The sequence below is a fragment of the Temnothorax longispinosus genome, chromosome 3 (assembly GCF_030848805.1).
Source record: "Temnothorax longispinosus isolate EJ_2023e chromosome 3, Tlon_JGU_v1, whole genome shotgun sequence".
Taxonomy (NCBI): Eukaryota; Metazoa; Arthropoda; class Insecta; order Hymenoptera; family Formicidae; genus Temnothorax; species Temnothorax longispinosus.
The window spans coordinates 11031075-11049032 of record NC_092360.1 but is presented as its reverse complement, the minus strand read 5'-3'; the positions used below and the strand labels follow the sequence as shown (position 1 = coordinate 11049032).

General features: G+C 32.5%; 1 protein-coding gene and 1 non-coding gene across 3 annotated transcripts; both read left to right on the top strand.

Moving 5' to 3' along the window:
- Positions 1-2899: 2899 nt before the first annotated feature.
- Positions 2900-12952, top strand: LOC139809723 (venom protease). 2 transcript variants are annotated; one of them, XM_071772856.1, is made up of 7 exons: positions 2900-3062; positions 5659-5744; positions 8351-8686; positions 9174-9476; positions 10030-10131; positions 10689-10840; positions 11327-12952. In XM_071772856.1, the coding sequence occupies exons 2-7, from the start codon at positions 5678-5680 to the stop codon at positions 11489-11491; spliced, it is 1125 nt and encodes a 374-aa protein (XP_071628957.1). In that variant the 5' UTR covers positions 2900-3062; positions 5659-5677; the 3' UTR covers positions 11492-12952. The 2 variants fall into 2 exon arrangements, with proteins under 2 accessions (XP_071628957.1, XP_071628958.1); XM_071772857.1 differs by lacking the exon at positions 2900-3062 and adding an exon at positions 3930-4150.
- Positions 12953-16406: 3454 nt separating this feature from the next.
- Positions 16407-16621, top strand: LOC139810834 (small nucleolar RNA U3). Its single transcript, XR_011731491.1, has one exon. It is a non-coding gene; the product is annotated as a small nucleolar RNA U3 (small nucleolar RNA).
- Positions 16622-17958: the final 1337 nt, after the last annotated feature.

Sequence of the window (17958 nt, the reverse complement as noted above, 5' to 3'; positions counted from 1 at the left end):
AATTTTGATATTAACAATTCATGTTGGATGGCCACATACGGAGTGTCTAATAACAAATATAACACCGCACGTAGGTAGACAGAGTGGATTAAACTGAATGGAAAAGTTCTCTTTTGCGAATTTCGCAATAACTGAGAAAATTAATTAATAAAGATCTACGAATAAGCGTGCATTCGCGTGGATTTGCTGAAGAAGGGAGCCGAGCGTCACAAGATAATTATTGTTGCTACGCGCGCGGTGAGACATCGGGAGGAGCGCGCTTCCAGCAACCGCGAACGCTGAAACTTTTACTGCTGAATCACGCGGATGCACGCTCATTCGCAGATCTTTATTAATTAATTTGTCATTGATTATTGCGAAAATCACAAAGTGGTAGATGACTTTTCACTCAGTTTTTTAAATCTGTTCTACCTATCCACAAACGATGTTATACCTAATTATCAAACATCCTAAAATTAACATTGTAAATATGCGTTCAATTATGATTAAAAGAAATCTTGTTTGTCACATCCTTAAGATCATAACAACTGATTGTCCCTCGTCCGCCAAACGTGAATAGTCTACCGAATAATCTAATAGAATCGATAGTCTAGAAAAGTTTAGAAAAACTCATCAGGCTTTAAAAGAGCGGACGTCCGCGCTCGCGATAGCAATCGCTTGTGATGATTAGCACTGATCGGATCAGAAATTTATATCTACAGGTATTTCCTCAGTACTTCAGACTTCGTCGCTCGCCGCAATTATCGTTACATGTGCATTGTTTTGCATGCTGCAAGACGAGTAACCTAGCATAATCAGATGGTCAATTTCGACGTGTCGCACCCTGTACACCGCGAAATTGCTCATTTCGCGCCGGAATCTGTAAATAGTACATTAAACAGGAGGAAGTTTTGTAGTCATTCGTAATTGTATTAAAGTGTAGATACTGCCCGGAATGAATATTGCCCGGTTTCCTTTTTCTCCATGCGCGATCTGTATTTTACTATTCGTCGTAGTGCTCGCGAATATTTTAGAAAAATTTGAAGAAGAAAAGTTTGTAGAAATATTTATAACTTTTTACAATGTTTATATATGTAATATATAACTTTCCTGTTAGTGTGTAATTCATCTATAAAATAAAATTGCATTTGTTTTTTTATCTAAGTCGGAGATACTTCTATGTAAAGGTATTAAGATAAGTCGATATTTAAAGCAATAGTTTATGAGATGTTTCATATTTCAATATATTATTTCTGACATAAACACTATTATAAACTATCTTCTATTAAATTATTTATAAAATAATGGAGATTAGAGCTTAATGATAATTCTATTTTTGTGATTCCAAACGCAGCAATATATATGTATATCTGATAAGATATTCTGAACTGTAATGTGCAGTTGCATATCTTTTCCAAATGTTTATTAACAATTTTCTTTACATTATTCGGTTTATTTTATTATTCTGTGTATTAATATATTATTAGCCAGTAGCTTATTTTAATACACATAGGCTTTCTACTGCCATTGCCTATCGATGCATGGAAGCCCATTAATCAGCAACAAATATTTTATTATTATAATATTTTATCATTCTACTATTTATTTATTAGAATATATGTACCGATCTCATCTTTTTCGAAAAACACGAATTGGCAACGTCGACGTCATCCGCGATGGTAGTAAACATTATTGAAAATTTAATAAATTACAGATTATCGAAAAGTGAATGAATACTCTTCTATAATCACGACGCATATCAAAACATATGTCAAATCAATTGCTTATCAAAATATTTGTGATGCGAGATGTTTTTTGATCATTAATTTGATACGAAGTGAACACGCGTCTACAATTATCCTATGCAAAAGACGTGAGATTGATCGTTCTTTTATTATCAATATAATTATCGTGTATACGCGGAATCGCACGTCACGTGTCTTATCACGTAGACTAATATATATTTAAATTCGATCTTTTCCAGTTTAATCACGTTTGTTCTACAAAAATTTGATTTTTCTAAATATTTAAGTACCTAGCTTGTTTAAGTTATGAATTACTCGTACATTCCGATGCGATGGAACTGCAATGGAAAATATGTTTAAATATGTTTAAATAGTTATGTCATACTTCTTCAAAACGTCGATAACGTAAGCAAAAAGAACTTCTGCAGGATTTCTTGCTGCGATTCTTTCCGTATTCTTTGATGAGTAAAACATATTTACAATTAGGAAACTGTGAGTTAAATTTACAAATACTGCGATGTAGCATAAAAGAATAACATAATGTTAAAACCAAGATCTCGTTATTAACATTTTTCTTGGAGCAATAGAACCGACTTTATCAAGAAAAATTAATTTAAAAAAGTCTAATAACTTGTAATTTGTAATTTCATTTAAACATTTCTTCGTAGCAAAACTCGGATTCACATTTTTTTAAGATAAAATAAAATTCGATTTAAATCGATAGAATTTTCTTATCTACTTGAAGTAAGTAATTCTTATCTACTTGAAGTAAATAATTCTTATCTATTATCGAAGTATACTCTGAATTTTTCAAAATTCGCAATTACGTACTAAATGTTTAAAAACTGTTAATATTCTCCTTTTCTTCTTCTCAAATACGCAAACGATACAAATTATATATTAATAAAAATATAGTATTAAAATATTTATGGATACGGATGTATGAAATGAAGGCTAACATGTTAATTCGATTATTTTATATTATAAAAACACGCGATGGACACTTTCCTCGACCTATCTATCACCTGGCATGCAAATATATTTCAACAGTTTTTAGATAACTCGTATAATTATATTATATTTGCATGAGTAAATATGCGGAAGAATCTCCCGTCTCAACACGCAATTAAATATGCCAGTCGAATGATTGCCTCCTCGTCCGTTATAAAGCGGAATATGTCGGAGGGGAGCAATCCAGTAGTCCGTGTGCGGTGTTCATCGTTAGGACTCTCGTTGATCCACCGATCGCGATCGTCGGTGTCCTCTCGAGTCTTCTTTTCCGTGCAAATAGATTCTCGGTCGTGTTTGAGCACGCAGCAGTAACACAATAACTACTTAGTGAGTAACAATAAAGTTGATTAACTTCCATCCTAAAAAGAAGTCGAGATCCGTTTCGATAGATTTCAATACATAAAATTTGTCTAGACTTTTTCAGTAATTGGTATAAATAAATAATAATGATTAATTTTTCTCGTAATTTCACAAGTGGCAACGAAAGAGACTGCCTTCATGTCTTTGTATTAGCGAGACATCTGAAGACATTGAAATTACATCGGTTTCAACTTCTTTTAATTTCAATCATATAGTGCTATTATGGATTATGTGCTGTGAGGAGTGTGCGCTAAAATATCCGCTAAAGATCGTGGTATATTCACGAAAGTTACTGCGTGTATGGAAGAAGCTAAGTTGGAATTACAAATAGCTCTTGATCGGTCTGTATGATAATCGCTGCTACACTTGACTCGAACATATATGTATAAGTTCCACTATATTGCTATAATAATTACATTTTTAATGCAGCTATCATGATTATCGATTCGTGTTCGTCATATCAATTATTTCGACATCTATCCTATTAACATACGCTGTAGTAAAGATATAATTTCAACGAACATCTTTATTATCCTTAACATGATAGAGAGCAAGAGATATAAATTCAGACACTGTTCTAGGATACAATATGTAATATTTACAGTTGGCAGTCAGACTCATACAACATTTATTCATTCATTTGACTTCAGATCTTTGATCCTCTATTGCAAATTTGTTGACGATTTGTTGAGTTTGCTTTGAATTCTTCTCAGTAACAATTTAAAATATCAAAAATATAAAATGTGAAATATCTTTTGCATATAGTAATGTCTATATGGATGTTTTAAATTTAAATATAATTTTTTGAGATCGTATAGTTTAAGTTTGAGTTATTAATTTGCTTTTCCATGGCACATTTCGAGAAGTTGAATGATTTATCAGTTTTATAGCCTTCGCATGTGCTACGCATATTTGATGACGTCCTTGTGACGTCATTTTTATTGAATTCAGAACGATTTTATCAATACCAGGTACACGATCAGGATATAATTCGTGATTAACTTTGACCATGAGACGGGGGAATCCTCGCAATGTTGTCACGCTAGGTTGCAAACGTATGTGTTATTATATATTATGATCATCTAGTATGATTAACTTGTATACACATCTATTCAATGTCATGATTACCCAAGCAGAACTCATTTTCACGCCAATTATAGTGGTGGCGCATTGAAATCTCCACACGTACTACGTTACAGTTCACTAAATGTCTTCGTAATTTTGTCTATGTCCTCCTTTATCTTTAACATCTTATTTTGGTTTACCTATTAACTCCTACACATATAAAATACAGGCGAAAGTTGCTTTCAATAGTTTAATAGTTATTATAGTTATGTTTAATGAGCAATATTACAATGATAGCACGAATATATGTGATAGAAACATGCAGTACTTAAACAAAATATTTCTCATAGAAAATTTAAATACTCTTTCAGTTTAACATAAAAACTAACTAAGCACGGAAAAAGCGCGCGAAAATAAAATGTTATAGAATAGTACCAAATTGATGTGTTGAAAATTTCTCATACATTTGCTTCTCGATAGCTTGCTATTACATCTATGCTTAACATATTTGACATTACGTTGCAAAATACCGTTAAATTGTAAAGCAAGTCTCTTTCTGGCACAAGTGTAAAAAAAAACAAATTATTACACTTCTAAAGGTTAGCCTTTCATTCCGTACGATAACTGTTTCAACTTTCTTTTTACTTTACATGTTTTTTATTAAATTTAATTATAGAGCACACAAACCGTGGCTAGCTGCATACACATCTCGACTACATTTTTACAGTTGCATGATTGTCCACCATGTTAAGAGAGATATTATTTATTAGTATCTGTTTATTCAGCATTAATAGGAAGTAGTAGTAAGAAATTAATTTTAGTAGATTGTAATAAACCTTAAGAGCACATTAAATCACAAAAACAATTATCAAAGACACAAATAAGGCTTACCTGAATGAATTATGAATCGCACGTTTTCGGTGTGTCGTTTTACACATCGATAGGACACATATATCTATGTAGAGAACACATTTGTCGTATTTCAAAACAAGATTTACGTATAAATAATTCAGCAATACTGCGTACAAAATATTCTTAGGTATTGTCATTGTAGATAAATGATTACAAAATTATACATGATAATAATGTGTTAAGCACTGCAAGGAAATACGAGGAAGTCTATTTAACTATCATATAAATTAAATGTAAATCCTGAATTATTCTTATGTCTACATAATATACTGGCGATGCCCGCGATTATACATCTTGTTGAAGGTGGTTTATATATATTTTCGTGTGGTAGGTCATATTATCTCCCGCGCTCATGTTAGTTAATTTAAAATTTGCGGAAGTAAAATTACATCACAATAGTCTAAAAGTCATCTAAAAGTCAAGTCTGAAACTTATCTGAAAGGTAGATTTTTTCTAGCGTTGGGCTGAATTTAGTGACGTAATATTTCGTGAGAATCTTATATTTGAATCTGATTTAGGATGGAAATAATTTATTCATAAGTATAAACAAATAAAATTGAATAACATTGTACATTTGTATTTTTAGGATACCTAAACAATTCATAATGTGGACTGTCGTATTAGTATTCATCGGTTTGCTGTATGCATTAATCCCGTCGACGCATTCTCAAGGTATGCTTTTTATCATCTTTTCGAACTTACGGATTCCATTATCTACAATCTCGTCAGAAGCTTCGTTTATAGGTTTTTCTCGTAGAGGATGTCCAAATGTCAAAATGTCATCGGAAAAATGCGTTTAGGCTTTATAGATATATACACTTTTTATAAGTTATATTTATCTCTTTGCAGTATTAATCCTTGTTTAAAAAATTTGTAACATTACAAAGTAGGCATTACGGTAAAACAATTAAGGTACATGAATAAACTAATTTTTCCATGTCGACACTTGCATAGTACTGGTATTATTATTTATACGTAATAATACCTGTATTGTTATAGAATATCTTTTCGATCATGCTAAATCAATTTATTACGTAATGAACTTTTTATATTATCTTCCCGTTACATAAACTACTGGGAAATTATAGTATTGACGTAAAACGGTCCGAAGGCCGTAAATACGGCCAAGGCCAGATCCTTCAAATCGAGAGAACGAGAGTTTCAAGTATGTAGTCTGGCCATTGGCTGGTGAAGGTCAGCTATTACGACATTTTATGTCTTCTTCTTGGCTGTCTGATGCTTCTGAGAAAATATGTCACCATAAGTTAAGGAAATTAGAATTACAATCGATCTATATGCAATCGTTAGCGTGATGTAAATTGATGCGCACTTTAAGGTAAACGCTGAAAATTTTAATAAGAAATTATTTGTGTCATACATTAGAAAGAACAGAACAAGTCGCATTATTAGAAGCTACTTCTTTTTGTTTAAATTAGAAATTTTAATTAAAAACGGAAGATGAAAATAGTTTGTATATTAAATAGTCATTAATATAGAAAAATTAATAAGTAATTATAAAAATCGTCGCAACTCTCTCTTCTATAATATCAAGATTAATTAAATATTCTAACCGCATGTATTGTAGTATAATTGAATCACCAAAGAATGTGCGGATGTGGTCGCGATTTTAGAATCGCTGTTCACAGAACAATTATCATGAATAAAAAATTGTTACGATTTACTGGGAAGAACTGCTCCGTTTCATACGCTAATACATTTAATTGCCTCAAAATACGTTTGATATAAAAAGATCGTGATGCAATATGCAATTTTGAAGAGTTTGTTATATAAATTCCATAATAAATATTTTGCAAATCGAATAAATTTTCCAAGACATAAAAGATCGAAAATCAACAACAAATGATAATATATTAATAAAAATGTCTGCTAATATATTTACACAAATACCTAGTTAAAAATCAATATCTTTATATATATAGAAAATCCGAGAGAAAATCTTATAAACGACATTACATCTTTGCTATGTAAGAAGTATAAATTATAATCTTTTCGTTCTCTCTCTTTTCTGTTGCATAAATATCTGACAAACTTTGTCAGCAAACATATCTATTTAGCATTGACTGCCACGCGCTTGTCTTGTAAACGCATTCCATCGTACACGAGGTAAATCAGTACCGGATGCTTTAAACTCGTCACCGATAAGTCATTGAATTTTAAGATGTGTTTGTGGCAAATATTACCTTTTCGTAAAACGTCATATTGCAGGTAGCATTTTAATAACTGGAAATCGGAGTGCGCGAGTGTTTAACGCGTAATATATTGCGCAGTATGATTAATTTATTATAAATAATTGCATGCGCTATTTCATTACAATCGCGATGCAGCCGTATAATAATTTTTAACACAAATTTCACAGTATAATTACCATATTGAGATCTTTAGAGAAGATATAAATTCGCTTTTCAGAAATGTGCAGAAGGCAAACAATTATCGAAATATTTAACAGAAACAATTAGAACAAACTTTTTTTTGTACTATATTCTATGTTTTGTAGAAGTTTAATTCTATCTCGAATACTTGCTAACTCCGCCTCTAAATACATTAAAAAATTGGTCATTCTATAATAATAATAATACTTATTAGTAATTAAATAAAACGCTTACTGGAGCTTATTATTCTAAATATAATAATTCATATAATTCTGATATAATAACTGCACAAGTTTGCCGAAAACGCGTGTATTATTGGTGGAAAACAGGTATTTATGAGCTTTGATAATGCAGAAACAAATAATGAAAGTGCATGCAGGAATCATTAAATTTATATTCTTTAAATTAATGCAATATCCGATCAAATTTCAATTTTCTGCAGAAAATTGATCCAGTTTCAATCGATCTCTAATCAAACTATGACTATTGAATCATCGACCTCTTAAAAGATAAGATTTCACCTGAAATACTTGACTAATAAGACCTAAGAGTACCGAGACAATAAAAAATCAAACGTTTAATTTTATTTGACGGTAAACGCGACTGACTGATAATGAACATAATTACCGTCGATGCTCCTAGAAATGTTTGTATTTTAAATATTTTTAAACAACCGGCTTTTATCGACGATATAAGAAATCGTTTTTGGAAGGCATTATAAATTCTTAAGCTCACGATTATGATTTTTTCATTACAAGCAAAGATTCTTGAAGCTACACCAACGTGTACCTCAAAAAAGGAAAGAGAACAAAAATGATTTTGACGTATCTCAAAGATGTGCTTGCGTTATCATTTGTGTATCTTTTAAATTTGAATTTTGGTATATAGGTAGATGCCAAAATCCGCAGGGACAACCCGGCACGTGCATCAGTATCAGATCGTGTACATTTTTACTCAATCTTCTGAAATCAAACCCGTACGACCCGCAAGTAGGCAATTTTCTCCGTTCTTCCGTTTGCGGCTACGGTCCAGGTAATGATCCTTGGGTTTGCTGTCCGTCCGGCATTGACGGCGGAAATACAGGCGGCACGGACAACGACTTGGAAGGTGATCGGGACCGTAAAGAAGTTACGAACACCGCATATGGTCCTTTGTATCCACCTAACTGCGGATACAGTAATGTAACGATACGCAGAATCGTTGGTGGCGAGCCAGCCTCGTTAGGTACAAATGATTTTTGAAGAAATATGTCAGTGTCTCAATTATACTCATTTCTCGATCTTGTCAAATAACAGTCTCAAAATTCTAATTAACTTTTCGAGACAAATTTATTTCAATTTATTGCAGGAAATGGAAAGTCTGTTTTCTTGTTTTTACAACATTCAAATACATTTTGTATATAGGAGTTTTTTTTCCTCCGTTGAAGCGCCTTTTTACATTATGAATGATTGGAAGTAAAAGCCTTCTTCAGTAAACCAATATCGAGAAATGTAAATGATTTACACCACATATTCCGTTTTAATTAGATTTTGATAGATAATAAAAAATCTTAAAGTTCAATATTATATAATAATATAAAATATCAATATTATAAAATATCAGTAATCTATTTATTTATTTATTGGAAAATTATTGGTGGCTTAGATCATTATTGTTCCAGCACTTGATTACCGCTGCAGTTGTCGATAGTAATAGTCGATTAATCTTGCAGGTTCTTGGCCTTGGATCACCGTTCTCGGATACGTAAACTCGAGAAATCCAAATGTTCCGAAATGGCTTTGCGGCGGCGCTTTGATTTCTAGTCGACACGTGCTTACCGCCGCACATTGCGTTCACGGACGATCGGATTTGTACAAAGTCCGCGTCGGCGACTTGGATCTCAACAGTGATAACGATGGGGCGTACCCCTTTGAGGACTTCATCGAAAGGAAGACAGTGCATCCCGGGTACAATCCCAGGACCTATACAAACGATGTGGCGGTTCTGAAAACGACCCAAGAAGTACCCTTTACGGGTAAGCTTCTTTATATTATATATAGATATATACAATTGCCCTTTAAAAGAATAAAAAGCAAGATTTTCCTCGTGAATACATGAATTTGGCAAAATTGCAATATAATATTTATTAATTAACGAAATTTGATTGAAGTAGGAAGTGAAAAATAAATACAATTTTATTGAGATTTCTTAAAAATCGATTATTAATTTTTTATCTGCTCTCTCGTACGCGCAGTGCGCTATCCATTTTTTTAATTTTATGCGAATCTTAGCTAATAAATGTATATTATCATTTTACATCAAGAATGCAGAAATAAAAGTCGTGTAAATATTATTTTTCTTCTTTTCATTTTTAAATGAGGATGATATATGATATAAACTCTTAGAGCTTATATAGTCATATCTTTTCTATAAACGTATAAATGGATATTAGATTTCTGAAGTCGATTTTCAAAATTAGCTGATGTGTCGATACCTATAATCTTCAAAATTAGATATTTCTTTAGAATATCTTTTTTTTTTCTCATCGCGCAGTATGATAGATTATTGGTATGCTTCGTAACTTTCAGCAACGCTTCATCCTATTTGTCTTCCGGTGAACGATTTTATGAGGAATAGACGGTTAGAGAGAACGTATCCTTTCGTCGTTGGATGGGGATCTGTGTATTTCCGTAAGTAATATGTGGGATAAATTGAATATTTCCTATATAATTTTACAATTAGGGTACAATTTTTTACATGTAACTATATATAAAATATATCTATATATGTTATTCTTTTTCTTGTATAATCTCTATTCGTATACACAGGAAAAATAATAAAAAGAATAATTGACAAATAATTAGAAAAATAACTTTTGCATTGTTTTTGCTACATAAAGTAAAATTGCGATTAAATTATACAATATTCTATATAATTTTATTTTATATACGATTATTATTTATATATAATTTTACACGGACAATTTTTTCTCGTTTTCTCAAACTTTACTTTTTTGTACAAAGAAACAATGCAAAAATTTAATTATTTTTTATTTATTTTTTAATTATTTTTCTTATAGACGTGAACAGAAATTATACAAGAGGAAACAAACATATATATGGATAGATTTTGTAATATAATCATATGTAAAAAAATGTTTCTTAGCTAATCTGATAATAAATATACAATAATCTTTTTTACTTTAAAAAATCCTAAGGTCTGCTATATCGCTACTTTTGTTTTTTAGATGGACCAGCAAGCAGTCGACTTTTGCAAACACAAGTTCCTGTACGTACGCAAGAAGAATGCAAAAGTGCCTTCCAGAATTTTCCGACAACAGTGATTGACGATCGCGTTTTATGCGCCGGATATGCTCGAGGTGGAAAAGACGCCTGTCAGGTGAGAGAAAGAGAATAGCAAAATTATAATAGAAAATTAATAAGAGATTGACTCTCTCTCCCCTCCCTCCCTTTCCTTCTCCCTCTCCTTTAAGTAGTTTAACAAACAAAACAAATCAACTAAGAAATCTTAATTTTCAATTTAAACCATTTTTTAATCAAATTTTGCTTTCCCGTAAACCATCACTATTATTTCAATATTATTTTATACCTATCACTATTACTTCAATATTATTTTTATTATAAAATTCTAAATTTGTACATTTCTGTCAACTTCTCCAAATCTTTGTTGTGCATGTTTTCATGATCTATTTATTTAAAGTGTTAATAACATATAATAAGAAACGAACTCGTATTATAAATACAATGCAGCGATACAGCAATTTCCAAAACTGAAATTCTTGAAAAGAAGAGTAATCTTTAATCATTTACTAGATATAAGTATATGTTAAATTAATATTTACTTATGATGTGAAATGATTTTCAGGGTGACAGTGGTGGACCGTTGATGACTTCCAATCCTCAGGATCAAAAAACGCAATACATTATTGGAATAGTATCATATGGGTTCAAGTGCGCTGAACCAGGTTTTCCAGGCGTATATTCGAGAGTTACGGCTTTTCTAGATTTCATCACGAGTCAATTGGTGTAGATAGCTTTCTCATAAAGGAATTGAAGCTTTTTGCTAATTTTTTATAAATTATGGAAACTGCATATCTCTATTGCGATATGAACAATCTCCTTTTGTACTAAAAACAGAATAAACTAACTTATAATAATCATTATTCGCACAAGATATAAAATACACTCTAGCTTTAGAGAAATTCGCCAAATTGACCGAGCAAAATGTTTTTATCGAACAAGTGCTTGTGTTTTCCTTTAAACTGATTGTTGCGTCATTTAATCTACACGAGAGAAGGCGTCTTCCGTGAATATAAAATCATAAAAATTCGATTGATCTAATCGGCTAGATTGAAAATAAAAATAATTAGTTTAATCGATTGGGCATAACCCGAGGTATAATCCATAATGGACTACTCCGTATATTCAAATGAATGGATAATTAAGTAAAGACTCTTGAAATTAACAAGTAACAAGGAAAAAGCTTTGAGAGTTAAATACAGTAAGTTATACGTAAGTTAACGTTACGTAACATTTAATTAACAATACAAAGTTATAAATTCTACGTTTCGGCTCTATTTTGAGCCATCTTCAACGAAGCGTTGACAGATAATTAAATAGTCGCACGCTCTCCGACGAGCATTAAGTGATTGAATGGTTAAAGATAGTGTAATTTTCACGAGAAAATACTAGCAAAATTTTACTAATATTCGTAGTATTCAAATGACGTAATGAAACGACCTCACGTTCTCTGGACTGGTTTTGGCAAGTTGGTTTTATTTCTCTTTCATTTCTGGACCGATTATTTTGCAGACTATGAATATCAAAAGAATACACGTTAATAACTACGTTTGACTGCCAAAAGCCCACTTTTTCCTCGTTACTTATTAATTTCTCTGCATATGTAAAAAAGTACATCACAACATAAATTCATTGATTCATGATTCACGTCCTTTGAATTTGTTTAAAAATCGCTTTACTGGTAAATCGGTTGGTGAGCAACGAATGCGAATAAGAAAAAACTCTGAAAAATCCTGAGCACTCTCGGGCTTCTCTCTGTTGCGAACTTCGCAAATCTGTCCATTTATCTCATACGAATAGCGAACTGCAAATCACGAATTATAAATCGCGTAAGCTTAAGAGTATAGGAGAGCTATCGCGATGTACTCTTATGTGAAGTATAAGAGAAACAGAGAGAAAGAGAAAGAGAAAAAGAGAATGCGGATTTCCTCTCCCCGTGGACTCCTCGAAATGCCAGAATTAAAACCCGCTTTTATTTGTTATTATACTGGAACGTTGTTTTTTAGAGTTTAATATAAATGAATTACTCAGGAAATTCTACTTAATTCTAAGAATTATAAGTTATAAGTTTTATATCTATATTATATAATATATATAAATCTGCAAGACAAGAGCACGAAATGCGATACAATAGGCGATCGTTATGGAAAATTTTGTGAGCAAAACGAATAAATATTTGGGGAACAAGTAAGAGAGAGAATGTTTTATAATTTTTAAGTATCTCGGCGGCGACGGTTCATCGTATTTTATGGTATACGCGCGATCACCGCGCTGCGAGAACGATCGCGAATAAATTTTTACTAACGATACAATTTAACGTAAATTTTTGGTAAAGTAAAGAAATAAAAGAGCACACGTACAAATAAATTTGAAACATTTACGTGACGAACTACGTGAACGAATTACGTGCTTGCTCTTTAACGAAAAACGGAATGTAATCGTGGACGCATATTTGAGCTTGCTTGTTCGCACTCTCGACGTTCATACGCGTTTCGAACTAAGCTCGCTCCCTCGTTCGCGATCGTTCTCTTCAATCACTTGAATGATTATTAATTACCGCACTTAACGAGAGGTTCAAGCTATTCATTGAAGCATTTTCCCGCGCAATTCACTCATTCGAAGTAGAAATCTAAACGGAGGTAAGAGACGCGAATTTTGAGGTTATCGTTTCACTGCGACACGCGGGACAACGGTTCTATTAAGATTCGGATGTACCGCGCTTCGAAACATTTATTTCTCGTGTAAAATTTATATACTCACCGATCACGGAGCACTGCAGGAGACTCGCCAAATCACAGCCGAGAGGATGACGCGCGTACGGCGTCCAGCACGGCAGTCGGCGTTAATTTCGCCCAGCGACGGCATCCCACTCGTTTCAGTCGACACAAGAAGGAACGGAATATTCGGCGTACGTTTACTTTGCAACACTTCACACGCGGATTTCTTTTCGTTCACGAGAAAGGAATTACACGACAACGTTTTGCACAGCCGTTGAACGCGTCACGTGACACGTATTAACTTGCGGCCAGCGGCACTCGCGCGCGCCGCTCGGCCCAGCTGACAGCTCGGCCGCTGCCGCCGCACGATCGGGGCGAGTCGTCGAACGTGATTGGCTCGCGAGTCGAGCCCCCGGATCCGGCCAATCACGTTCGCCCGCTCCAAGCCGCCGACGCGCGGCGCGGCGCAGGCAGCGGCATACCAGACGCCATACTAGGCGCGACCGTTGAACGTTGAAACAGCGTACCTTCGAAGTCGACGTGCGATCGATTGTTCTTGTCGGCGTGCGGCCTTGTCGCTTGTTTTTTTCGACACTCGGAGTACCTGCGGAAATCATTCGATTACTCTCCCGATAAATTTCGTACAGTTGTGAATAAGTGTCCGTGCTCCGCGCGTGCCCGTCGCCGTGCTCCGTGCTGTGTTATTCATTTCTACGATTGGCACACCTGCTCTTCGTTTCGCGGGCCGCGGAAATAATCGACTACGCGAGTACGTGCTCAATAATGTGCAAGTGTATCAAGTATCAAGTGTTTGTCGGAATAAATGTGTCGCGCTCGCTCGAGGCGGAGACGTCGTCGTCGATGCGAAAGTAATTGTGCCGTACAGTATCGCGCGAAAGACATTTACTGATAGATAGTCCGCGCGCGATTGTAGTTTATCCGCGAGTGTTTCTCGCGAGTGTCCTGTGCGGCGAGAGGAGGAGGCCTGACGTCCTGAGAGGAGGAGGAGGTCCGAGAGAGACATCGGGCACCGGCGGAGCAACCTTGGGGTGACTATCATCTCTTATTTTTATAATTAATAATTCATAATTAATAATAAATTAATAATTCTTTTCCATTTATTCGACGTGCCTTATCTCGATTAGTTAGAAATAATTAGAGACGGAAAAATTATATACAATTTTACTTTTGTAAAGATCTTTTTCGGAAAATAGATAATTATATTACTAAATTATTAAATATCACGTTTACATTGAAAGACGACGTAGAGGCAAATAAGAATTATCTTTTGAAATATATTGATCATTTTGAATGTTTCTTTAATTTCAATTATGTTCGTATGTTACAGTTTCACCGTAGCTACGTTGCTGATGAATAACGCCCGCCCGTTGCGCATCGAGTCGGTGAGTCAGAATTTTTTTTATTGAGGTAACAAATCTACGATTAATCAAATATAGAGTAAATGTATTTCGGTACATATCGAATTATGTATGACACGTATGGTATAAAAATTATAGTATAAAATATTACATCTCGTAGATTTGTTGCCTTAAAATGGACGGGCTAAAACTAATTATGGAAAATATTTAATCTTGATGTCACTGGTTTATTGATATTATGTACGATTGTGCTTAAGAAAATACTTGCACACTTCGTACGCACAAAGCTGGCAAAAAATTTTTCATCCTTTATCGAATAATGTTGACGAATTGCCGTGTTTTATATAAGTAATTTTTTATTAAAATTTTAAATCTCAAATAAATATATGACAAAATATATTTTATCGAAATATATTGGAATTTTATTTCGCGAATTTGAATTGAAATTTTGTTACGTAGATCAATTCTTATACAATCAAAGTAATAAATATATTAGAAACACAAGAGAAACAAAAAGTATGACAAAGTAATGATTTTTAAAATATAAAATTTTTATTAAATTTTATTAAAGAAATATTTTTATATTTTTTTTATGAAAGAGATAAGGACAAGTAAGCTATTTTGTTAGATGTTATAAAAATGTATAATATATATCTGTAGATAGGGAAAAATTATGAATTAGTTAGGATGTGTGTTATTTATACCTCTTTATTCCTTCCCATGTTATATTTATCCAAGATTAAATATTACATAAATCGATGCAAGGAAACAATATCGTATGTAGATATATTTAGAATTTTAATATTTTATGCATATAAATACAAGCATGAATAAAAAGGGTAAGACATATTTTGGTCTCATTATGCAATTTATTTTACAGAAAACGTGATTAATTACTCAAATTTATTTTAACAAAGCATCGATTTTACCTTAATTTTTTGTAGCCTGTCCATCTATTTTTGATTGAAAAATTGACTTTATGCCAGTCAAATGACGTGAGATCTTTAATATTCAGCCGAGAAACGCTGAAATTTTTTAAATTATTTTAGAATTTATCGTATAGTGCAATTATACATTCAATTTTACAGCAGAATATATGAATATGTTATTATATCAAAAATAATTTTAGTAGAAAATGTAAAATATAAGGAGATATATTTATATCGATATGTAAGTTTATAAAGATTTGCATATTATTCAATTATAAAACTCAATTATTGATTAATTTATTAATAATATCTAATTATAATATCAATTGAGCGGGAAGTTTCTCTTTTTTTTTTTATCTCACGTCATTTATTCTGTATATCTTACTTGATATATTTTCAAGATGCAATACCTAACAATACGTTTCTAACATGATGTCTGCGCCTTAGAGTTATCTTTACTTCAGAACTGTAGAAAAATAGTCAGCCTTGAATTCTACTTATGTGAACGGACGGGTTAGTTGTCAATTTCGTTGGTAGAGGGCTATGATGACTAAATGTTACTCGTGTTTAAAATACCGTCATCGACAATATATATATGGGCATGATGGCATACGAAATTTAAGATCATACTTCACAGGATCAGTTCTGTAGGAGTTGATCTCATTCTCCCTCCCTAACATGGGAGTTGATGTAACCATGATGAGGAGTTACAGCCCTCTTCTCTGAGCGTGAGAACGACACGAGCTCCCGACTTGTTCGAGAGCTCTGTCATCGATGATCGTTCTTTCTCTGTACTTAGTGCAGAGGGGTTGGGAAGTAGGGCTTTCTGAGTGGTTTACAAAAAAAAAATTAAATTGTAAATCAAAACGATATAATCATCTGAAAACTGCGACTATTGTACGTTTCACGTGTGCAGAGTAAGTTTGCAACCGATTTGCTCGATAAATTATCATCGACCGGTTCATGCTCGACGTTGTTCAATCTTATCAGCTTTCAAAGTTTATCTGTAGATAAATAAAATTTATTGCACAGAAAAATATAAAATACATTTTTGGCTTAAAGATTAAGAGCGCTTTCTGAAAAAAGTTTAAAAGTTGTAAAATCTCGTTATGAATGATTTGGACCAATTAATCTCCTGGTTAACTTAACCGATGATTAATTCAATCGGCAGAATTCAGTGTTCAAAGCCAAAATAACTAATATAATTCTAATTAATATAATTCACTATAATCTGATCTCTTTTCACATATTAAACAAGAAAAAATTAACAATTTTATCCAGGTATGTGTTAATGAGATGGTATAAACATTGGTCAATAAACATTTATAGTTTATTGACTAATGCCGATAAGTTACCGAAATTTGTGATCGAAGAAGCCCCTATATATCGTTGTTACAAGCAAGTGATGCCCTCTACGAAAAATGAGAGATGTATCTTCGATAAATGTAGTACTGCATGTAGATAAAACAACTGTACAATACTTATTGATGTTATAAAATTCTTTAAGTCACGATTGTTGATCAATCCAATTTTTAAAATTGAAAAAATGAAGCTACTTATAAGAATAATGAAGCTAGCGATAACATAATACGTACAGAACCTATATCAATCTATGTATCTATATATGTTGTTTTTAAAATCATTCATAGCATGCAGTATAATAATTTAATATAAAAATCTTTTACATCAATAATATTGTTAAAATAAATATTAATATTTATAAAAAATATATCAACTTTATTTTGAATTTAAAACACTTTTATATTTAGAAATATATACATTGAAAGAATATAGGTACTTGTATGCTTTCAGCTTGATTTCTATAGATCACTCAGAACGCTTTAATTTCAATTCCTTCTATATTAAAGGCAAAAGATGATTAATTAGTAACAGAGATTTGAAATAAATCAAGAAATCACATTATTCTGATTTATATGTGATTTATTGTTTTCATTAGGAAAGGAGAATGAGATCGACTGCTAATTGATTCTTTGATGTATAAATTTTAAAAATCATCGTCTAGCATATCATGTATGCAGCTATATTATAATGCATTTTTATTACGGATAGCCACCGTAGCCGTCAATAACGTTCAATAACGAAGCAAAGGCAACTGTTCGCATTAAAAAGTAAAAATAAAATATTGAGATTAAGAAAATAATTAAAATACTC

What these genes read in the sequence shown, in the direction of transcription:
- LOC139809723 (XM_071772856.1), top strand. Translation starts at nt 5,678, where the DNA reads ATGTGGACTGTCGTATTAGTATTCATCGGTTTGCTGTATGCATTAATC. An exon ending in ATGGGGATCTGTGTATTTCC is followed by an intron (nt 10,132 to 10,688) that starts GTAAGTAATATG and finishes TTTGTTTTTTAG; the next exon opens with ATGGACCAGCAAGCAGTCGA. An exon ending in GTGGAAAAGACGCCTGTCAG is followed by an intron (nt 10,841 to 11,326) that starts GTGAGAGAAAGA and finishes AATGATTTTCAG; the next exon opens with GGTGACAGTGGTGGACCGTT.